This window comes from Acomys minous, assembly GCF_964271855.1.
Source record: "Acomys minous genome assembly, chromosome: 2".
Classification (NCBI taxonomy): Eukaryota; Metazoa; Chordata; class Mammalia; order Rodentia; family Muridae; genus Acomys; species Acomys minous.
Genome location: NC_140484.1, coordinates 148,020,922 through 148,045,662, shown reverse-complemented (window position 1 = coordinate 148,045,662; position 24,741 = coordinate 148,020,922). Strand labels below are relative to the sequence as shown.

General features: G+C 48.1%; 1 protein-coding gene across 1 annotated transcript; it reads left to right on the top strand.

The window, feature by feature from the left end:
- Window positions 1–5,873: 5,873 nt before the first annotated feature.
- CLEC19A (C-type lectin domain containing 19A) lies at window positions 5,874–20,413 on the top strand. Its single transcript, XM_084773023.1, has 5 exons — window positions 5,874–5,993; window positions 14,191–14,359; window positions 16,779–16,872; window positions 18,738–18,867; window positions 19,798–20,413. The coding sequence occupies exons 1-5, from the start codon at window positions 5,906–5,908 to the stop codon at window positions 19,875–19,877; spliced, it is 561 nt and encodes a 186-aa protein (XP_084629149.1). The 5' UTR covers window positions 5,874–5,905; the 3' UTR covers window positions 19,878–20,413.
- The last annotated feature ends 4,328 nt before the right edge of the window (window positions 20,414–24,741 follow it).

Below are 24,741 nucleotides of genomic sequence, written 5' to 3'. Positions count from 1 at the left end.
TTTCAGAGGCTTAATCCATTATCATCATGGCAGGAGGCACAGAGGCAATATCTGAGAACTACATCCTCATCCTAATCCAGAGAGAGCATGAGAGAGAGAGAGAGAGAGAGAGAGAGAGAGAGAGAGAGAGAGAGAGAGAGAGAGAGAGGGAGGGAGGGAGGGAAGGAGAAGAGAGAGAGAGAGAGAGAGAGAGAGAGAGAGAGAGAGAGAGAGGGAGAGGAGGGAGGGAGGGAGGGAGGGAGGGAGGGAGAGAGACTCTGAACTTGGTGAGGGCTTCTGAAACTTGAAAGCCCACCTCCAGGGCACACTTCCTCCAACAAGGCCACACCTCTTACCCCCTCTGTTTATTTCCAACAGAGCCACTCTGAGGCCTATGGGGCCACTCTTACTCATACACCACGTCCGTATTAGACGCAGTGCAACATCTGTGTCAGTAGCCAGAGCGCTGGGGACTGTGAGTAAGCAATCTAAGATGATGCAGTCTTCAGAGGGACTTTTCTACGTAACACGCCGGGGTTAGGCTTAGGTTAGGTCTATGCAAACACTGCATCATACAGGAAGCACTTGAGTACTTTATGGTTTTCAGTATCTCTGGGCATCCTTGAACTAGTCCCCTTCAAACGCCTGAAATCCAGGATGGGTGTGGCCAACTGTCCGGCTGGTCCATTTTGTCTGACAACCAGTGACTACCCCAAGGGACAGATGTGGGAACATGCTGGAATCAAATGGCAAAGTCCTCTCTGGAGCCTTGGCACAGCATCCAGTGGCTATTATTACCTGGTGTGCATCAGACAGCTTTTGCTGGGGACAAGAAGGAACATTGGCAGCTCAGATCAGAGCCATCCGCATCTCCAGGAATAGAGTTTGTCAGGAGACAGAGAGATGTGTTGAGAGGTGAAAGGAGGGTTGAGTTTCTATAGAAACCAGAGCCCAAGGTGCCCTGCTTTGGACTACCCATTGTTTTAATTAGCATCCTCCTCCTCAGGTAGGAGGTGAGAAAAGAGATGCCTGGACCACTTCACCACTCTCTGTGGTATGAGGACCCAAGTTAAAAGAACAAAGGTGGGTGGAGACCAGTTGTGGGGAGCTTTAACGATATTCTATGTCCCCAGGACCCCTTGGATAGTCTCATCTCTTGGAGAAGGCATTCCCCCTTTTCCTCCTCTGCTGCAGCTCTAAGCTCACACCAAGTCCAGAACATCACACCCCGAGACTTGACACAAACTACAGACCTATACCCTGCTTATACTGAAGGAACTGTTCCATCCAGGGCACCAAGACCAGCCTGCCATTTGAGGCACTGGCATTTTGTTCCTATCAAATAAAGAGTAGTTGCGAGAAAGAAACATCCCTTTCCTGTCTGGGTGTCCAGCTGTCTACTGCTGATGGGATAACTGCCCTTCATCAGTCCAGAAATTCCAGTAGAAATAACTCCAGAGGGGTTGGTAGGTGGAAACCTAATAGTTTACACCTAGAAGAAAACATTGGCAGGCAATGCCTTTAAGTTTCAAAGTGGCTAACCTTTGGAGAATGTGTTAGCTTTCCATCACTGTAACAACCACCTGAGGCAGGGAAAGTATCAAAGGCCATGGTTGCGATGTCTGCTGAGGGCAGTGGATGCAATCACATCTTGATGAGAGCGTTTTAAGCAGGAAGCAGAGACAGAGAGGGGTGCTGGTTTGCTGATTTCACAACCCTCCAGAGGTCACACACGAATCACCTTAACCTCTGCCAAGGATAATGTCCCCAGTGGCTTCCCATAGGACCAACCTCCCCAAAAGCTCACCCACTTCCCAATACTGCCAGATTCATCATAGGGGCTTTTGGGGACATTCATGCCATACCCAGACCACACCAGCTCCTTTAGTTCCCAGCTTTAGGTCCTCTTGTGCAGGATTATTTACGGGTTCCAGATTATGGGTGCTTCTCACATGCCAAACATTCTCTAAGTACTTGTATGGGAGGAGGAGCGTTTGGTTGGTTTTTGTTTTTGTTTTTTCTTCACATTTTGTAGGCAAGAAAGCTGAGGCTTAGCTTTACTAATTGCTAATTAGCTTTACTAATTTACTAATTAGATACTAATCTAATCACAGCAGAACATCAAAGCCTCTGTCTCACAGTTTATAAAATGAATAAGCATCGACTTCTCTGTTACAATGGTCATGGGCAGAGGGCTTTAATTACTAAAAAACAATATTTTTAAATGTTTGGGCGTATACACATGTATGTACGCAGGTGTGTATGAGCAAACAGAGACCAGAAGAGGACAGGAGGTGTCTCCCCCCATCATTCTCCACCTGTAGGGTCCCTCCCTGAACCTGAAGCTCATGATTTCTTGGTTAAGCTGGGAGCCAGCACACCCCAATGGTCTTTCTGTCTCTGCCTCCCTTGGAGCTGAAGTTACAAGAACACTTGAGATGTTCGGTTTGTTACCTTGGTGCTGTGATGCAAATTCTGATCTTTATGATTGCATACCAAGTACTCTTAACCTCTGGACCATCTCTCCAGCCTCATAAATAACATTTTAAGAGCTAAGAAATTATGAAAGAAAGATAATAGGTAGATGGATGGATGGATGGATGATCAATAGATGCTTTAGACAGATCTTTACTGACTTGCCCAGCCTCCCAAAAGCAATGTATAAGGAAGACAGAATATCAACCAGTAAATGTCATTTTAAGATGCTAGAAAACACACACATGTATATGTACACACATATATACATGAGATCCTTACAATCCTCAATTGACAGCAAACATAATACTTATTAAGAGAAAACAATCATCCATTTTCTGTCTGTAAACTTGAGACTTAGATTAGAAGTTGTCAAACCACAGTGCCTGGGACATGGCCAACCCACTGCCTGTCTTCATAAATACAGTTTTACTGAAACACTTCCAGGCCTATTCCTAGGTCTTTGGGAAAGCTGGACAGTGATAAATTAGCAAAGCCTACAAAGCCTAAATCAATACTCCTTCTTTACAAAAAAGCTCTGTACCCTTGTCTAGAGCAACGTCTGTAAACTGTCTAGAGTAATAGTCTGTAAGGCAATATTGTGTAAAATGAACATGCAAACCACTGGGGAATAGTAAACCAAGTACTGATTCAGTAGCTCCTGGCAGGGCCTGAGACTCTGCAATTCTGATACATTTCATGGGCCACACCTGCATTTCAGCAAAGGACACACTGAGAGAGTGAAGGAACTTACAGACAACAGCACTCAGACAGCATACTGCAGGACAGGTGACTATAGCTGGGTGTTCAGAGATATCGCTCTGCCTAAATTTTCCTATGTATTGTCTGTGTATCTATCTATCTATCTATCTATCTATCATCTATCTATCTATCTATCTATCTATCCATCCATCTATCTATCTATCATCTATCTATCTGTCTATCATCTATCTATCTATCATCTATCTATCTATCTATCCATCTATCTATCTATCTATCCATCTATCTGTCTATCTATCTATCCATCTATCTGTCTATCATCTATCTATTACCTTTCTATCTATCTATCATCTATCTATCTGTCCATCATCTATCTATTACCTTTCTATCTATCTATTATCTATCATCTATCATTTCCAGGGGCCTCTTTTGGACTATTCTCCCTCCCCATCACATCCATACTCAGAAGAACATTGCTGTGGTTGGAATGTTTGTCCCTACCAAAATTCATATTGAATTTTGTCAGCATGGGGTGTTTCACTCTCATAAAGAGTGGGTTAAGTTGTTTATCTCCTCTGCCTCTCTCCTTTGTCTGTCTCTCTCTCCTCTGTCTCTGTCTCTCCCTCTCCTTCTCTCCCCCTCTCCCTTCCTCTCTCTCTCTCTCTCTCCCTCCGTCCTTCCCTCTCTCCCTCCTCCTTTTACTTCTCTTACTTCCTCTCACATGCAATGCTGCAGCAAGATCAGACACCTGATATTGAATTTTACAGTCCTGACATTGAAAACAGTTAATCATCTATTTTCACTGTAAATTATCCAGTGTCAAGTATTTTGTTATAACAGTAAACATGGACTAAAGCAGATGTGTTTGGCTTCCTGGTGGCCCCCAAGAATATAGCAGCAGGGGCCTTTATGTTTCTACTCCCAGGATAATAGCACGGAAGGGAAAATGATCCCTTTGTATTTTGTACACCCCTTCACTAACGTCAGGCCAGGGCTATTTGGAGCGGAGAGACTACTATGGCAAGTCACGACAGTTACCTTTGCTCATTGTTGTGACAAAACACCTGACATAGAAACTCGAGGAAGGAAGGGTTTGTTTGGGTGGGCTCACATACTTGAGGGTGCAGTCCATCATGGCAGAGGACATGGTAGAAGGAACAACTCTAGCTGTGAAGGCAGGTGGGGGGGGGCAACTGGTCATATTGCATCCACAGACAGGAAGCAAAGAGAGATGAATGCTGGTGCCAGACTGTCTTCCTCCTTTTCTCTTCTGTTCCGTATGGGATCCCAGTCCATTGGACGGTGCTGCCCACACTCAGGGTGGGTTGTCCCCCTTCAGGTGAACGTCCCTGGAAATGAACAAACACACTCGGAAATATGTCTTCTAAGCGATTCCAAATGCAGTCAAGTCAGTGATGAAGACAGATACTCACACGTTAACATTCACATTCATAGCAATGTCAGCACTGTTATAAGCATGTACTAAATGCTCACCACCTCTGAACAAACATGCATGCTTTGGCAGCTGCCCAAATGCAATGGTCTTGAGACAACTGGTATACCCCAGACTTGCTGTAGGCTGGAGTTGGGCCTGAGTTGAGCTTGTATCCTGAGTCATGCTTTGGCAGACTTCAGTGCCAATACCAGTGGTTCAAAGCATGCTGTGTGGGTGAGAGCTAAGTTGTTCCTCACAAGCAGAGCAGTGGGGGCTGTGGGGGAGGGGGAGGAATGAGTGACAAGGAAACCAAATTGACATATTCCCATCTTACTCATGAATGCCAGTTACGTGAAGTGTCAGAGCACCTCACTGAGCATCTCAGGGGAGGGTAAGGGCCATGCAAGATGGAGAGGATGCAGCTGGTGCCAGCAAAAGTCTTTCATGAGATCAATCGCAGTAATAGCAACACATGCTGTCATTTAGTGAGCATCTTCTACTGGCCAGCATCCACGCCAAACAGAAGCAATACCTGGCCGTGGTGGTACACACCTGCCATTGCCGCTCTGAGGAGGCTGACGCAGGAGGACCATGAATTTCAGGCCAGGCAGGGCTATACAGTGAGATTTTGTCTCAAAACTCCAAGAAAAAAAAAGTATAAACAAAAGAATGAATTTAACTTAATCTCTTGGATATGTACTTTTTATCATCCATAAGATAGAGGGAGAAACTTAAGACTCAGACATAGTGGTTTGCCCAAGAATTCACAGGATAAAAGAGGGAATAATTTTGTTTCCACCAGCAGGAATTCCACCAGCGCACATACATGTTGTTTAATGTACTTCTTGAAAGTCAGGAAAAACCTTCAGGAGTTGGTTCTCCCTTCCGGCATGTGGGTCCACACAAACCACGCCCATGGCTAGGGGCCTGCTGTAAGCAACCTGTACTTGCATTTTTTTACCTTTTGAGAGGCATTTGCCCTAAGAGGACAGAGATGATTGGTGGCCTAGGACAGAGGCCAAAAAAAAAAAAAAAAAAAAAAGGAGACATGGCTCAAGAGCAGAGCTGGGAATTCGGCTGGCTCAGGGGTTCCCAGCTGGAGCACTGCTTTGCTCTCAGCTGTCACTCTACATTGTGCCCAGCGATGCAGAGGAGTGGGGGAGAGAGGTTGAAGGGGGAGGGGCTGGGGTCCACCCCATCTTCTCAGCTGCTGAAGGCCTTGCCTAGGAGAGCTATCAGGGACCCACACTCCGTGCTGCTCTGTTCCAGCCAGAGACAGCTTCCTCCGGGCTCGGAATGCGGAAACAGCAACTATGGGCCGTGGCCTTCCTGGCCCTCCTGTCTGCACAGGTCTTTCCCCACACCGATATCAGTATCCATTCAGGTGAGCACAGGGGCCGGGGGCCAGGCTCAGGTTGGGGGAGGTGACTCCCACAGACTGGAGGGCCTGGCTGCAGAAATGCTGAGGGGGAATGCTGAGGGGTTGAGCTGACCCTCCTGATAGCTCAGCTCCAAGTGAGGGAGCCGCCTCCTTATCCCAAGACCCTTAAAGTTTAAATGCCAGCTTTGCAGTTTACAAACTGTGTAAGCTGGGAGCCTGCCTGCCTGTCTTCCCCCATTCCTTCCTTCCTTCCTCCCTCCCTTCCTTTAAGTTTTAGTTATCTTGTCATTTACTTTTGAGACAGCATCTTGCTATTAGCCCAGGTAGGTCTTGAAATCCCAGTCCTCCTGCTTCCTGCTTTACATGCTACTACAGCTGGCAAAATTCCCCAATCATCCTGAGCCCCAGTTCCTTCCAGAAAGTGGAGTTATAGGGTCACCCCCTCCAGGCCACGGAGAAAGTGCTTAACACAGGACCTTGGCACCATAGGGAAGTGAAAATGGTATTTTTGTTAGCCATTTGACATCTGGGAACCCCCTCGCCTCCAACCTTGAGGCCATTTGAGGGATGAGAGGCAGCCGGTGAGTTTGAGCACTTGTGTGTTGCAAAGGGGAGTCTGGGGTGCTAACACCAGGGAGCTGCCTTCAGGTTGGGAGGTGTCCTGCATCTCCTTGTGCCCGCGGCTCTTATCTGAAAATTCTGCTGAGTTACTTCTTAAAAGATCCACTAATGCCAGGAGTAGTGTCTGTAAACCCAGCACTCGGGAGGCTGCGGCAGGAGGATAGAAAGTTCAAAGTCTAAAGAGATGACAAATGAAGGGCAGGGCAGCCTGTGGTACATAGGTGATGCTGCTGTTTTAAATACATGTGTACATATATGTGTATATATGTGTATACACACAAACAGCACATTTGTGGGGGGAGACTCATAAATCCCCTGCTATATATTGGCATAGATCTAAGTCCTTTTCCTTATGGACTTATATTATTTTCACAATAACCATGTGGCAGAGGCCAGTCACTTTTATCCCAGTTTAAGTGAAACCTCTCATGAAATCTCCAGATAAAAAATTGTCCTAGGGCCAGCTATTGGGCTTTTGACTGTGGGTTGCTCACAGTAACTAGACAGAACCAGTAAACAGATGACAATAAGTCCTTTGTTACTCTAAGTGTACCTCACCTAGTGCATGGGCACACTGATGATACTAAAGGTTATTTGTTACTTATCTCAAAACCACTCTTTTGTTTGTTTGTTTGTTTGTTTGTTTGGCAACCCCCTGGTAGGGAGGTGGGTAGCCTTGGCTCATCTGGTCAAGCCTGGATACTTCTATTAATCAGCTCAGGCTGTCATGGCAGAATCCATAGACAGGGCCTGAAACTGCAGAAACTTACCTCAGCCCCTGGTTGGAAAGGCTTGTTATACAAGCAAACGGAACCGCGTTTCATCCCTGGTGCCAAATAAAAAATCCCGGCACGGTGTGATCACAGAGCTGGGGAAGCAAGGACGGGAGCGTCCCTGGGGCTTGCTGGTCAGCTAGCCTAGATGAATCAGTGAGCTGTAGTTCAGTGAAAGACCCTGCCTCAATAACAATTAATTAACTAATAAGATGGAGAGTGACTGAGGTAGAAACCCAACTTCAGTCTCATACACACCCACACCTACTCATGAACACATACACAACACACACATGCACGCATGTGCGCAAAGGTGGGGATAATAATGAAGTGATGGTGCAAATGAGGTACTGACCACATGACAGGCATCTGAGAAGTCATTTTCCTTTCAACACCTCTGTCACTGTGGTTGCTGGTGTTATGACTGTTAGGGGCAGGAGAGTTTGGTTGTGACAAGCAGGCTTCATCAGAGACAAGAACTTCAGACACCACAGCTGCTCCCATGCGCCGCCCTCCTCTACAGACCGGTGAACCAGGTCACATCGAGCCCAGCAATCTTGGAGACCTAACACAGAAATCCATTCCACTCAACTCTTCCCTGCTTCAGCGGGGAAACTGAGGCTGCAGACTGACGGAGGTCGCCACTGCTCACAGGACTTCCAGCCCAGCAGACAGGTCTCTGGAAAATGATGTCATCCCAGAGAGACTGTGACGGACAACATGTGCTGCTGGGCGACTAGAGAGGACTTAACAGGAGCTCTGTGGTTCCTTGCAGACCATGAGGGTGGAGGAGCACCCCAGAGTCCTCTTGTTTGAGTGGGCTTGGTGTTCTGTCCTCTCCTGGTCACCTCCAGCTATTCTACACAAAGCCGCACAGGGCATCTGTCGCCCCACAGGTTCCGCCTGCCATTATCCGTCCCCTGAGCTGCTGATCTATTCACGGATCCGCTCAACCTCACTCCTGGGTTTTCTTTGAGGAACGATCCTGCAGACAAGCCTGGGAGGGTTAGCCAGACAGGACTTTACCCTAAGCCCTTCCTCGGCAATTGCCTTTGATCTCACTGTTTCTCTAGGTTCGTGCATGTGACGCTCTTACAGCCAGCACCTGGGGAAGGATAACAGAGACAGCTGCTATTAGGATTCTTCAGCCATTGCTGGTTCCTTCCCCTCAACTCCTGAACCCAGAGCTCTGCACGTGACATTCCGGCAAAGCGATCTGAAACGCAGCACCCACCTCTGCAGAGCCTCAGGGTACAGGGTACAGTCGAGCTATTCAGCACTGCTGACCCATCCCCTCCCCCAGAAACATGGCACCAAACCCTTAGCTGTGGGAAGGTTCTCCTGCTTCTGGGAGAACGGGATGCTCACTCAGCCTAGACATCTTCCCAGGGAAATAAGCACTACCAGCCATTCCGTTTGTGTGTGTGTGTGTGTGTGTGTGTGTGTGTGTGTGTGTGTGTATGTGTGTGAAAAGACCAGAGGCTGACCTTTGGAGTCTCCTTCAGGTGCTCCCTGCCTTTATTTTTTGAGGCAAGGCCTCTCACTGATGCAGAAGTTCGCTGTTTCAGCTGGGCTGGTTGGCTAATGAGTTTCAGGGGCCTGGAGCAAGTGGCAGCCTCATGGGGACTGGTCCTCTGTCTCTCCTGGGCTGGCATCCAGGCCTCAAGCACTAACTACCTGCTAGGATCAATCTTAGCAATGGTTTCGGGCTTTTCCTCAGTGCTCTGGGGCCTCCAGAGTGGCTCATCAAGGAAAGATGCTCAAGATGGAAAGAGTAAGGCTTGCCTTTAAGGAGGACTGGCAAGCATTGAGACCAGACAGGCAACAGGAGGGTGACCCAGCCCTCCACCTTGCTGGAGTCTGGAAGAAGACACTTCCTTTTAAATCCCAGAAATGCCTGGGGCCCATTGTGGGAATGGGGAAGGTAAGTATGGCCTGGGGCCTCCCTACCTCCTCTCCTTGACTGGTCCGGCTGATCTGGGCAGGAGGCAGCGGCAGCGGCAGCAAAGCAGTGCATCTGCAGGAGGCAGCAGAGAGCAGAGTGTTGCATCTGTGGGCGGCTGGTGCAGGGCCAGGGGAGCTCACAGCCAGATTGAGTGGGAAGGTGACAATTTATTCTTTCAAAGTGGGAGAGCTGGATTCCACGGATGTGTTTTCATCCCAGAACAAGCTCAGCTCCCAAAGGCTTTGACTCCCCCCACACACACCCCCAGCTGGGAGACCTTGGCTGCTGCTTATTGAAAAAAAGACCTTGCAGTTTGGCTTCTTGGTTTCCTGAGCAACAAGCCTCCTCCTCCTCCTCCTCCTCCTCCTCCTCCTCTTCCTCCTCCCGCTGCTGCTGCTGCTGGGCACCTCCTGTCTGCCTCTCTCCCTCTCTCTCCATACCCTCCTCTAGCCTCTCACCTTGGATTCCTTCTCCTTCTCAGATTTTTAGTCCTGCCAAACCATTCCCAGGCGCCTATACACACCATCCTCTGCCTGGGCCACGCCCTCTGCCTGGGCCACACCCTCTGCCAGGGCCACACCCTCTGCCTGGAACTCTCTTCTGGTTCTTACCATCCTTCAGGCCTGTACTGACTCATCATCACCTTTTCCAGGAAGCCTCTCAGATCCTCAAGTCCGATTTGTGTGCTGTGTTTAGATGCTTCAGGAGTGGCTCTTGCTATCACCCATCTTGGGGGGCCTCATGGCCCCTTGGTGGTGCTCTGTCAGTTTGTGAGGTCTTAACTGACAGGGACCAGAGAGCCATTAATTCTTTTCCCCAAGGGGCAAACAAATAACAAGTTCCCAGTTTTGCCTGTAAGACTCACATCCTCAAGTCAAGTATTAATATCAATGATATCATTCTCTCTCTCTCTCTCTCTCTCTCTCTCTCTCTCTCTCTCTCTCTCTCTCTCTCTCAAGTCTTCAGCCCCATAGGCTGCCTATGAGCAATTCTGTGACCTTTGACAAGGTGCTCAACCTCTCTGTGCTGAGTGTGTTTGTAAAGTAGCAGTGGTTATGTTGACTACTTTACCAGGTACATAATGATTAAATTAATAGCATGTTCGAAGCTCTTAGCATGTGCGTGGCACACAGTAAGTGACCAGCAGAGGTTGGTTTTGGTTATGACATTACCACCATCTTCTGAAGGTCAACGTACAACTCCAAGGGCGTGCCTGTGAGATGAACAGGCTAGCAAAGGCGGGTTAGGGGCCCTGTTGATGAAAACCCTTCTAAGCTCCCAGATGCAAAGGGAGAAGGGAAGTGCCAGACCAGTGGGAGTTAATTCTTGTGCCTCCCATGACTCCAATTAAAGCTCTTTGCTGGCCTGGGCTAGCCTGCCCAAAAAATTGGGCAGTGACCTGCCACAGTCCCTTTTTCTGGTTTATTTCATCCCAGGCATGCAGAAATGCCTTTTTTTTTTTTCCTCTTAGGGGGCCAGGAAACCTCAAAGGGACCAAAATTAGGAAGATGTGAAGTACTTCAGGAAGTTTTTTCCACCTCGGGAGAAGAAGGCTTTGAGGCCAAGGGCATTTGCCTCCTCGTCGTCCTGCCCAGCCCCCACTTCATTTAACTAATTATTTATTCCTCTTTACCGAGCCCTATCCAAGTCAGGAAGAAAAGGAAGAAGGGGGAAGGGCAAGAGGGATGGAGGAAAGAAGAAAAAAGGAGGGGGAAGGAAAGGAGCGAGGGAGGGAGAAAGATGCTCCTGCTGCAGGATTCATCTTTGTCCTTGAGACCAGCAGTTCTAAGATCTCACACGCACTCATCCATGCTTACTAAAACTTGCTTTCTGCCACCCCCCACCCCACCCCTCACCCCGGCCTTGGGTATTCCCAAGAGTTTGTATTGCCAGTGGGATTCCAGGCCAGGCTATATTGCTCGTCACATGATAGTGTAGAACAATCTGGAAAGCTAAGATCAGTCTTCAGTGCTGTGCTGTCTTCGTTCTAAGCCTGGGCTAAAGAGATGGCTCAGCAGTTAAGCATGGGGCTCTTTCAGAGGACCGAAGTTCAGTTCCCGTGTCAGCATCCACACCACATGGCTCACAACTGTCTGCAACTCTGTCTCTAGGGGATCCAATGCCTTTTTCTGACCTCCAAGGACACTGCACTCATATACATGTAAATCCCTCCCCATAATTACAAATAAATAATTTAAATCTAATCCCCACATACCCTCTATGTACCAAGGCTCTGGGAAAAGAGAAGTGATCACAGCAGCTACTGGCCAAACAGGAACTGCCCTGGACAAGAGTCCTGCATGCATGAGAAATCAAGGTGCATAAGTACCAGCGAGCCCCATCTGATGTACCCAAAGCAGTTGAGACTGGAAGAGAAGCAGGAATTGGCCAGCATCAAGGCAAGAGACATGCCTACAAAGGTCTGGTTAGGTGTTTGAGAATGGCAGAAGATGGGCCAACATGGATGGAAGCAGAGGGCGTGAGCTCTGAGGACCTGCCATCCTCAGCCTGCTGGCCTCCCATGAGGAAGCAGGAAGTGATGCTGTGAAGGAAGTCTCTACCACCTTCTTTCAGGGAGACCTTGTTGAAGCCTCAGTTTCTATTTGTTTGGCACATCATAAATGCTCCTCAATCCTTGGGAACTACGGAGGTAGTTCAGGCTGAAACGATTGCCTTGAAAGTGTTGAGGAGCTGAGTTCAGTCCCCCGAAGAAACCACATTTAAACAAGCAGACAGGCATAGTCGCTATACTTGTAATCCCAGCACTGGGGAGACAGGAGCAGGACTCACTGGCCAATAGCCCAGCTTAAATTGGCAAGAGTCAGACCAATGAGAGACTGTCTCAAAGGAAATGGATGGCATTCCTCAGGAAGACAGCCGAAGTTGCCCTCTGACTTCCATATGGATATACATCTGCACATACACACACACACACACACACACACACACACACACACACACACACACACACACAAATGGTCTATGAACGTTGTCCACTATGTTATCTTTGTGTGTAGTTGTGTGAAAGAGAAAAATTGTTCTCCACTTCTTGTTTTCTTTCTTTCTTCCTTCCTTCCTTTCTTTCTTTCTTTTCTTTCTTTTTCTTTTTCTTCTTCTTCTTCTTCTTCTTCTCCCCCCCCCCTTTTTTTTTTGACAGGGTCTTCTCACTTTGTAGCCCTGGCTGACCTGGAACTCACAATATAGACTAGACTGTCTTTGAACTCACACAGATTTACCTGCCTCTGCCTCCTAAGTGCTAGAATTAAAGGCGTGTGCCACAACGCCAGATGTCTCCACCTTACTCTTTTGAGAAAGGGTTCCTCGCTAGATCTGAAGCCTCACCTATTCTGCTGGACTGGCTGGTGAGCCAGCCCCGAGGACCCATCTGTCTCTGTGTTCCACCTCTCCAGAACCCCGGCATTACAGGCATGCACCACCAAGCTGAGCTTTTCCTGCATCTCCTGGGGTTGGTTGCACAGCAAGTACTTTATCCACTGGTCCATCTCCCCAGACCCTACTCACTATGTTATGATTCTGGAGTCATACAGCTATGATAGTGATTTGAAGGAAGAGATTCCATACCTCTACGTGGCTACTAAAGAGACTCTAGGTGTCTGCCAGGTGGACATCTAAGGAAGAAGAGACTGTTCCTATGGCTCACAACTGGTCAGACACAGAGCTGACCAGTACCCAGGTGTCCCAGGGACCACATGAGTCTCCCAAACTAGTAGCTGGAAGGTTCTCAATTGTCTGCTTCTCCTATCAGCCATCTTGAGTCCTGTTTCCAAGAACAACACCCCTAAGAAGCTTCAAGAGGAGCCAAGATATAGGAGAACTTCATCTTCTCAAACACAGGGTTATGGGTTAGTTTTCGTTGTTGTTTTCAGTGTGTTGCTTTTCACAATTGACATCCGCCCCTGGCCCCCACAGTGTGATGGGTGAAAAATATAAACTCTTGGTTCTAGCTTGTCAGAAAATGCACACCCTTGCCAGATAACTTGGAATTGCAAATTGAAACAAGGTACCATTTCTTGCTTATAAGATTTGCAAAGATTCGCAAGGAAATGGTGGCAGCCAAGGCTAGAAGGGCAAAGAGAGTTGTGACAGTGAGAGGGTAAATTGCTTTTAGGGGACAATTTAGAAGTTTTAGCAAAGTCTTCCAAGTCAGAAAGCCACCAGAAACACCAGCAGAGCTTGCTGCATGAAACTGTTGCCTCAGTATTATTCATAGTAGGTTTTTATAAAATCTAATTATCCAAAAATAAGGCTACCTAGGGGCTATCCAAGAACTATTTAAAACAGTCTTAAGCTAGGTGTGGTGGGGCATGCCTTTAGCCCAGCACTTGGGAGTCCAGAGGCAGGCAGATCACTGTGAGTTCAAGGACAGCCAAAGCTGCACAGAAAAACCCTGTCTCAAAAAAGCAAAACAAAACAAAAACCTCTTCATTTAAAAAATAAACAAATGAATAAAACAGTCTTAATAAGGGCAGCAGAGATGGCTCAACAGTTTAAAAAACCACCCAGGTTCTGTTCCCACCACCCACATAGTAGCTCACAACCACCTGTAGTTACTACACCACAGTAGCCAGTGTCCTCTGGTTCAGTGGACACCGGCATGCATGTGACACCAGCACATACAACACACACACCTACATAACGCATACATAATTACAAAAAATCTCCTATTGGTTTGTTTGTAAGGTTGATTGATTGAAATAGGGTCTCTCTATGAAGCCCTGGATGTGCAGATATTTTTAGACTTCAGACACAGACCAGTTAATCGTAATGGATGTGTTTTACTCTTAAAAATACATAATAAGCCACATAGCACCACCTCCATCTCTGTGTTCTCTCTATCCAGCCCTGTCAGAGGTGCCTCAGATGTCCCTGCTGTGTCCCCTGTTCTGGACAGAGTTCAAAGGTCACTGTTACAGATTCTTCCCCATCAACAAGACCTGGGCTGAGGCTGACCTGCACTGCTCTCAGTTTACCATCGGTAGGAAATCTGCCAAGCTGGCTTCTGTTCACAGGTGAGTGGGCGGCTTGGGCCTCTGGGGCCTAGCCAAGTGCCCCTTGGGAAAAGAGTTGGAGTCTGGTGTCTCCAAGTGGCATCTGGCTCAGATCATCACAGCTACTTTTTAATCCAGCACAATTTCTCACTGAAGTTATCCTGGGTGAAACAGAGGGCAAATAACTCAGCAGTGACAGTGAAGGGCATGCTGGGAGAATCATCTCTGTAACTGCCATGCTCTGCAGGGTACCAGAGCTCTTGACCCAGTGACGCAGCTGACCTATTAAACATGTGTGGAACAAGGATGGGTGGGCCAGGAAGATAGTTTGGTCCGTGAAAGCAGCCTCTAAGCAAGCATATATCTGTCCTTGGCGCATGTCTGTAGTCCTGGTACTGCTTCTGTGAGACAGTAGGTAGAGACAGAATCACCTGGAAGCTTGCAGGTTAGCTCCCTGGAGTTAGCAGCAGGGCAAAAACAAGAGTAACCTTTCCTCAACAAGGTGGGAGGCATGAACAACTCCTCAGACCCCACCGTGGATACGATACACTCCACAGTGAACACTTCCATGGGTGGCAGCCCTTGCAAAGTGCATTTGGAACATGCTGGTGGGAGCTGACAGACCTTCGGTCCAGGACTATGACCTCCCTGATGCACTGAAGGTCGCCTCTTATCTATGATGGGAACCTCTCATTAGGTGAATCTGTCCGTCTGGCTGTGTGAGCAGCTACATGACCGGTACTGCCACTTGTCTGCCACTTGCCTCAGACCCTCCCTCCACCCTCCGTTCTGTGGATGGCTTTTTCTGGGTTCACTGATATCAGGGCACCAGGTGAACCGCTCTTTGGGTGAGCAGTTAGCTTGACTTTTCTCAAGAAAGTTTCTGAGCAGGAAGGGCAGAGTGGAGACTGGAGCTTCTCCACACAGCTTCCTCCTTCTATGGGGGGGGGCAGGGGAGGGCGGGGGGGCAGAGGAGGGCGGGGGGGGGGAGCAGGGGAGGGTGGGGGGGCAGGGGAGAGCAGGGGGGCAGGGGAGGGCAGGGGGGGCAGGGGAGGGTGGGGGGGCAGGGGAGGGCAGGGTGGGGGGAGGAATGCTTCCCAGACATTCCCTGGAAGTTGTGCCTTCCACCTGGGTGTTTAAGCTTGGTCCTTTGACAGTGTTTGCTGCAAAGAGGACTGGAGAAAGAGCTATGCCTTCCTGGGCTATACTATTCACAGTAGTAAGATGAGATCATCTCCTAGGAATGGCTTTAGGTCGCGTCTGCCCCCACTCCAGCTTGCTGTGAGGATGGAGCAGGCGCACGGCTGTGTGACATGAAGCACAGCACTCGCGTAGATGAGGCTTGTAGCCTCTGGGTGTCTGCGCTGCTGTGTCCATCCATGCAGCCATCCTTCCCTAATCCCCCTATTTTCTCTCCATCCATCATCCATCCTTTATCCACCTGCCATCTGTTTTCCACTCTGACTTCTTTCCATCCATTCATCTCTATTTCTTCATTGTTTTTAACAATGACCAAACACCAGGCTCCCTCACTGGTTTCTTTGTTGATAAGCTTTTGAAATCAGGAATGGGACTCCTCCAAAAAGACAGAGTGGACTAAGTAACTTCAAGCTTAGAGATGAATTTACCAGAAAAAAAAAAAAACAGAAAATATTCTGGTGATGCTATGTGAGAAAAGGTTAGGAGAGAGGAGGCTATATAAGGATTGGCAGTGCAAGGTGGGTCTTGGAGAGAGAATAAAAGTGAGTATTGGAGGTCTCATGATGCCACTTGGCATGCGCAAACACACTGTGTGGCCCTTCAATTGTTCCCTTTATCCTCAATATGACCCATATCATTTGCAGTGTTTTTGAAGTGGCAGTAAGTATTGATCTGAATCTTCTCTGAGTTGGCACGGATGGCCAAATAAGGTTGCCCAGGTTGAGAAAGAGGGAGGGACTGGAGAGAAGACTCAGTTGCTAAGAGCACTCGCTCTACAGTTGGGAGGACCAGAGTTCAGATCGCAGCATCTACCTAGCGTACCAGGTGCCCTAGCAAACACCTATAACCCCATTTCCAAGGATGCTGAGCCAGGACAATTGCTGGAGCTTGCTGGACGCCAGGCTAGCCAAGAAAGCACAAGATCATGGATAGACTGTCTCAGAGGAATATGGCAGAGAGAGATAGAGGAGGACACCTGACACTGTCTTCTGGCTGCTACACACACACACACACACACACACACACACACACACACACACACATCTGTGCACACATTCAGATACACACAAATAAACACATGCGTTAGTTAATTAACTGAGTCCTTAAGAGAACAGAAAAGGAAGATGGAGTTATGTTCTATCATCTTTTACTTAGTCCAGAAACATGTGTAGGCTTGCTTCATGCTCCACCCTACGGAGAGGGGTGGCGGTAACTGCTGCTGTGTTTCCTACATCCACAGCTGGGAGGAGAATGTCTTTGTGTATGACCTGGTGAACAGCTGTGTTCCTGACACCCCGGCTGACATCTGGATGGGCCTTCATGACCATAGGCAGGTGAGAGAAAGAAGCCACAGCTACCAGATCCCATGGACAAACCCCAAACAAAGCCCCACTTCATTTAACAATGACAGGTCATAGTTATGCACCAACACATGGTGTGGGTGTGACGCCGACCTGCCTCAGCTAGCCCTGGAAGTGGGTGTGACACCAATCTGTCTTACTTAGGCCTGGAAGTGAGTGTGACACTGACCTGTCTCACTTAGCCCTGGAAGTGAGTGCAACACCGATCTGCTTCAGTTAGCCCTGGAAGTGAGTGTGACACTGACCTGCCTTAGTTAGCCCTGGAAGTGAGTGTGACACCGGCCTGCCTTACTTAGCCCTGGAAGTGGGTGTGACACTGATCTGCCTCACTTAGCCCTGGAAGTGAGTGTGACACCGGCCTGCCTTACTTAGCCCTGGAAGTGTGTGTGACACTGATCTGCCTCACTTAGCCCTGGAAGTGAGTTTGACACTGACCTGCCTTGGTTAGCCCTGGAAGTGGGTGTGACAGGAACATATAGGATGATCAGAGAAAGCCTTTGCCTTGGATTCTCCAAAACAAAAATGTGGTTAGACGTGTGAGGAATTTTTCCCTCTTCAACATTGCAGAGGCCAGGGCTCAGCACATAGTGCACGAGTAAGTACTCTATCAGTGAGCCATATCCCCAGTCCTCTTTTGTTTTGAGCACCTGGGCTGGGTGCTGAGCTCATTCTTTACTGTGGAAGGCCTTGAACTCAGGCTCCCTGTCTCAGCCCTCAGTTCAATCCCCAGCATCTCAAACAGATAAACAAATATGAATAACTTGTGATAAAATGAATATTGCCATCATGTGAATCTGGGCAGAGTTAAAATTAGACCAGCCATTATATCAGACCTTTACCTCTGTCCCAGCATCCTCCTTTTAGCAAGGACTTCTGAGGTGGTGGGGGCAGGATCGGATGGAAATCTACTGGAGGACCACGGTATGCCAGCTAACGTGTGCGGCTAACACCCTTGCTCAGCTTCAACTGTCCCAGAGACTTGGGAGATTTTTAAATTAAGATCACTCTAACCAATATAAATGAGTAAATAAATTTAAATTAGATCTACATTAAATCATAATGTAAAGAAAGTACATTATGACTTAATAATCTTAACAAACAACACGGAGAACAGGTTTTTTTCCCCCTTTTCTTTTGGGGAGCCAGGCACTGTGCACTAGGCTCTGCCCTCCATTCCTCTGGGATATTCACTTTGCTGTATTGATGCAAAACTACTGAGGCTCAGATAGGTCGTGTTATATACCCGAGCACAGAGCGAGGAAGGTGGGTAGAGAGGAAACTGCAAGCTCCATCCACCCCCTCTGCTAGTCCATTGTATAGAAAGGACTTCAGAATCATCCAAAAGAAATGATCAAAAAGAGATGTGACTCCTGCTCCTGTCGTCACGGCCTGTGTCATTCTTTCCACGTTTGCTGTAGCACCAATCAGATTTCCCGTAGGACTCCTCTTGCAGTTGGACAGGGTAGCACCAGACCTGGAAAGAAAAAACACAGAAAGGAAGTGAGGAAGAATACATCTCACCCAAGAAGAAAAGACAGTAGTTGGAGGGCTGGGTACAGGAGTCAGGTGCACCAACACTAGTGAACTCATCGGCATGCCGGTTTCTGAGGGTGACGCTGCCTGCTGTGTAGAGCGGTGAGAATAAAGCACGTAAAGTTCACATGATAAGGTGCAAACAAGGTGTCTGAGGCCAACAGTGCTGACAGCCACAGTCCACATTACAAGTAAGGGCTTTGAGCAAAGTGGCAGGCAAGAAGTCCAATAATATTGTCCCTACACTGGAGCTAACCCAATACCTGGTCTGCCTCTCTACTTCCTTGCCTCTGAGTGGACCCCAGGAAGGGCAGTTTGAATGGACCGATGGCTCCCCTTATGACTACAGTTACTGGGACAGGAGCCAGCCTAGTGATGGCATTCATACAGATCCAGAAGAGGACTGTGTGCAGATGTGGTACCGGCCCAGCAGCGGTGAGTACCCCGGGACCTGGGCTCTTGCAGAGCTGCTGGAGAGGCACCATGAGGAAAAGTGGGGCTCAATGGGGATTAAGAAGCTGCCCTTTTTTGTTCAGCACCCTGGAGAACACACAGATTTCCCGAGGATTGGATTCTGTCTGGGATAGTAGTGTCAAAAGATCTTTAATGGTTTGCTGAAAACCAGGCTCTAAATGAATGGATGAAAGGCATTAGAGAGTCAGACTGGGTAGCAGAGATTTTGTTATGTTATTTGATGTGCACAGCATATATCCCTTAAAAAAAAATCTTTGCACTTGAGAGGTAGTCTCCTGGCTCAGCTCCTTCCAGGTGTTAGAACACAGTTGCGTCTGGAGGAGCACAGAGGTGTGAGCGTAGAAGAGCACACAGCTGGGTGTGAGCTCCAGCCCTGTTGCATTGCAGCTATGTCCTTACAGGGAGCAATTCACCCTGAGCATCTGTTTTCTCTCCTGGGAAATGGGATTAATATTCACCCCTATGTGAAAGGCTGTTGAGATAACTGAGGTACAACTGTCACAGCACAGTGATAGGAGGATGGGCTCAGGTGTCAGCCATTGTCTCTGCCGACTATGGATCCAGGAAGTTGAGCCGCTTCTTCAAGGTCACAGAGCAGGCAAGAAATGGAGCTAGGTTTCAAACATGCAGAGTCCCAGACCCAAGCACCTGACTCACTGCTCTTCTCTCTACCTTTCCCTCCTCCCGAGGAGTGGTGGGAGACAAGTGTAAGTCCCTTATCCCGGGGGCCATCCTTCGGTCCAGCAAACACCATTCACCCTTCCCAGGGTAGTGGTAGATCTAAGCCAGCTTTGTGAGGTGAGGACTTTTGCTCCTCCACAGTGGTGGTGCGATGACTTTTACTGCAGCAGATGGATCTTCACCCAGACTCTCTGCTTCTTCTGCTCACAGCACTGAGGTCCTGGAATGACAACACCTGCCACAGGACGTTCCCTTTTGTCTGCAAGATCCCATCGCTGAGCATTCACTGATGCGCTCCCGCCCCCGCCCCGCCCACTCTGACCCCGCCCCCCGCCCCGCCCCGCCCCCACCCCAGCATGAATGCAGCACCGAGATTGTCCTGAAGCAATTGTCTAGAGCAGAGCTCACACACACACATAGAAGGAGCTACTCCAAGCAGAAGCTCTCGCCAAGCCTTCCTTAACTATTCAGCGGCCAGGTGGCCAAGAGACAGTAGCCTAACATACACAAATTGCGTTGTCCTGCATCAAATTGAATGCATCTATCTTAGTCTGGTTTATGCTTAAAGTGGTCACTTTGACACAGGTTAACTGGCTAGCCTTGGTCCAGTGCACATCCTTGAGGCAGAGTGGAGTGGGAGTTGAGACCTTCTGTGGGGCTCTGGGTAGTGAAACTAAGGTGTTGATCCTGGATTTGATTGAAAAGTGTCCAGGGAGGCAGAAAAATTGGATCCAGTTATAAATGCCCCCTCAACCAATACGCGGCCTCAGATAAATTACTTGCCTTGTGAGAATCTTGGTCTGTACATGAGTGGAAAATAAATATGTTATAAACATCTAAGGAATGTTGGCTTTGAAGGACCTGAAGAGTCGGAGGACTTCAGCGTGTGGGAGCTGTTACTTATCGCCAGTGATGGTGTCTTAACCCCCAAGGTTCCTTGCCAGACAAGCAGGATCCAACACACATGAGAGGCTTCAGAGAAGCAATTTCTTGTCTCAGAGACCAGCGAATGTTTTCCCTAAAGGAACATACAGCAGATATTTTAGATTTGTGTGTCTTCTGCAGCTGAAAAACTCTGCCGTTGTTTGGTAGGACCTGTTGTGGGTGCGGGGCCGTATCTGAAAAGCTCAGCTTTGGAGAATGGTCCTGTGTGTGTTCTAGTGACTGTTCCATCGCTGCGGTGGACGCCAGCACCAAAAGCACCTGGGGAGGGTTTGTTTCATTTTATGCTTTACAGTCCATCATTGAGGGAATTCAAGGCAAGAAATGAAGCAGAAATCATGGGGGAGTGCTGCCTACTCGCTTGTCTCCCACAGCCAGCTTTCTTATACAGCCCAAGCCTTCCAGCCTAGAGGTGCCACCTACCACAGTGGGGTGGGCCCTCCTACATTTACTGTTAATCAAGAAAATGCCTGTGCCAGGTGGTAGTGGTGCACACCTTTAATCCTAGCACTTGGGAGACAATGGCAGGAAGATATCTGCGAATTCAAAGGCGGCTTGGTTTATGGAGAGAATTCTAGGACAGCCAGGACTACATAAAGAAACCCTGACTCAGAGAGAGAGAGAAAGAGAGAGAGGGAGAGAGAGAGGGAGAGAAGAAGGAGGAGGAGGAGGAGGTGGTGGTGGTGGTTAAGGTAATTCTTCAGTTGAGATTTGTGTCAAGTTGGCACCTGGTGGTAACTATGACAACGCATCACAAGATATTATTCTTTGGACCCCTCTTTTAATTACATAACTTTTATTCAAGTGTTGAGCCAAAATTGGGCCACAGTGTGATGATCACTGTCCACACAGTTTCACTGGGTTAGTAGGAGGGATCACACAAGCAAGGATCGTATGGAAATAAGGTTGGGCTTCCAGGGATCCATGCAGAGCGCTCTCTCTCTCTCTCTCTCTCTGTGTGTGTGTGTGTGTGTGTGTGTGTGTGTGTGTGTGTGTATGTGTGTGCATGTGCGCGCGCACGTGCACACCTGTAACAGATAAAGGTGGGGAGTATGCATGTCAGAGAACAACTCTGAAATTAGTTATCTCCTTTCACCTTTATGTGGGCTCTGGAGATCAAACCCAGGAGGGCAGGATTCTGTGGCAAGCGCTGTACCTGCTGAGCCATCTTGATGGTGTCCCTATGCAAGTTTTAACAAGTGGAATGGCAGCTTGTGTCAGGGGCCATCCACACTTCATATCTGCCATGGCAAGATGGGCAGCCGAGCAGCCCAGTGTCCAGCTCTCATGCCCCAGCTGGTCACTGAGGTCACAGTAGAAGCAGGCTTCTGTGGGAGTCCAGGGTGCTCGTCAGGAGCTAGTGCCTGTGAAGGGAAAGCAAGGGAAGGCTAGACATTCGATGTTGCCTGAAACATTCTCAGCCAGTCTAAAAGTGAGATGTGGAGTAAACGCTGGCTGCCAAGGGAGACGATAATGCTGATGTGCCTGTGCCTCTTCCATGTACTCTTCAAAGTAGGCTTGCATAAACAGGCAGTATCTTCAGGCAAAGCAGTCGAAGATGAGCCTGACATTGCTGACAGCTGGAGGACCTATGTGGTGCCTCCACAATACGACACAGAGAATCAGGTGTGGCTGTAGAGCCCCACTGTTCTTACCGACAGTGATCTCATGCGAGTAGCCTAACCTCTCTGCCCCCAGCTCTTGGTAAAATGGAAACACAGGCAATTCTGGCTTTGACTCTGACTTTAGGAAATTAAAAACCCTACACAGCAGATTTTAAAAACAAACCTCCCTCTAACCATGGCCACCTCTGTTCTTCCAGTCAGGGTGAAAATTATCCAAACCATCCCATGATTCCTCCATCTGAAGATGCTCCGCAGGGGCTTTGTCACTTCCTGGTGACTCTGGGTCATTCATGTGCAACTCGGGTATTTTATCTCCTGTAACATCTGAGGGTCGCTGTGTAGTCTGTGGTCAGCCCATGGGACACCCCCTTCCACCAACAGTTCACTAGATTGTTACTCTAAGGATGTTGTACTGAGGAACACCTGAAAATAAGTCCTTAAAAGTGACAGTCAGACAGAACAGACAGACAGACAGACAGACCGATAGAGGTGGTTGGGAGAAGGGTGGAACAGCAACAGAGAACAGAGGCTAGGTGATTAAAAAGTAAATAATGGGTAGCTAGAGATATTGGGATGTACGGATGTATTAATGATGGGTGCATATAGATGATTGATAAACGGGAGGATAGATGATAGACAGACAGATACGGCATATGATAGATAGGTGATAATTGATGATAGATGCATAGAAAAGATGGTTTACATCTTAGTTACACTTCTGTTGCTGTGATGAACAACTTAGGGAGGAAAGAGTTTATTTTATCCTGCTTTCATTAGTACTTTACATCAGGAGTGAAGTCACCACAGGAACCTGGAGGCAGGAGCTGAAACAGACCATGGAGGATGCTGCTTACTGACTCGCTCTCTGGGATCATGTTCAGCTAATTTTTTTTTTTTTACCTCCCAGTACCACCTACCCAGTGATAGCATGGCTCACAGTGGGCTGGGCCCTCCCATATTAATCATTAATCAAGAAAACACCCCCCCACAGACTTGCTTACAGACCAATCTGATGGAGGCATTTTCTCAGCTTAGGGTCTCTCTTTCCAGATGACCTGTGTCAAGTTGGCAAAAACTAGCATGATGATGGTGGTGGTGGTGATGATGATGATGATGATGACGATGACAATGACGACGATGATAGATAGATATAATATGATATGATAGAGAGATGATAGGTAATGGTTATATATTCTGGATGACGGCTGGTGAATGGGTGAATAAATAAGTACTGGATAGCTGAGTAGATAGCTAACAGCTGAAAAGATAGAGGATGTATGTATCTATTATACATTATCTGTCTCTTCTTATAGGATATGGACAGATGGACAGGCTGATGTTGATGACGATGAATATGTATCTTACATTCAGCCTTTGTAAATGATGCACTGGGAGCCCATGTGTGACTGCATCACAATACTGAGCTGCTCTTGTATTGCTGGTCACCTAATTGTTCACCGTGACCCACAGCACAGTGCTGAGCATCGTCACGTTTTCTTAACTATGTCCTTAGGTAGCTGGTTCTGGAACTGGCATTTCTGGCTCAAAGTGAATGCATATTTAAAATTAGGATTGCAGCCGGGCAGTGGTGGCACAGGCCTTTAATCCCAGCACGTGGGAGGCAGAGGCAGGCGGATCTCTGTGAGTTCGAGGCCAGCCTGGTCTACAAAGCGAGTCTAGGACAGCCAAGGCTACACAGAGAGACCCTGTCTTGAAAAAACAAAACAAAAAAATTATGATTGCATTTGAAGGTGGTGTATGTTCATCTCCTTGACTGTGGTGATGGTATACGTGTGCACCCACACACACCATCTTAAACACAGAAGGTTTTGTGTGCAATCACATGTTGTTTAAAAGAGAAATGCCACATGCAGGTCCGTGTATTTAAACACTTCAAACACACTGGTGACTGTTTGGGGAGGTCATGGAACCTTCAGGAGGAGGAGCCTGGCTGGAGGAAATGCGTCACTGGGGGTGGGGGTTCGGGTTTCAAAAGCCCAAGCCAGTCCCAGCGTCTCTTTCTTCTTGCTGTCTATAGATTAGGATGTAGAACTCTCACTGACTTCTCCAGCACCATGTCTGCCTGTGTGCTGCATGTTCCCCCATCATGATGACAAAGGACTAAATCTCTGAAACTGTAAGCCAGCCCCGACTAGATGTTTTCCTTTCTAAGAGGTTCTGTGGTCACAGTGTGTCTTCACATCAACAGAACACACAAACAATAGCCTTTCCCCATATCCAGCTCACTCTGCTGCCCATCTGTGGTGGAGATCTGACCTCTCAGCATCCCCACCCCCACCCCGACCCCCCCACCCCCAACCCCGCTGCCATGTTTCCCTGCTGTTATGTGGACTCTTCCTCTGGAACTGTAAGCCAAATTACGCTTCTATGAGTTGCTTTCCATCATGGCGTTTTATCACGGCAACATAAAAATAACTAAGACACATGTCTAAAAAGCCGATATTTAAAAGGCACTTACTCTACAACAGTAGAGACACATATGTGTGCACATGCGTATTTGTGTGCATGTATGCATGTGCATGTGCATGTGCAGGGTGCTCAAACAGACCTGATCCTGGAAGACATG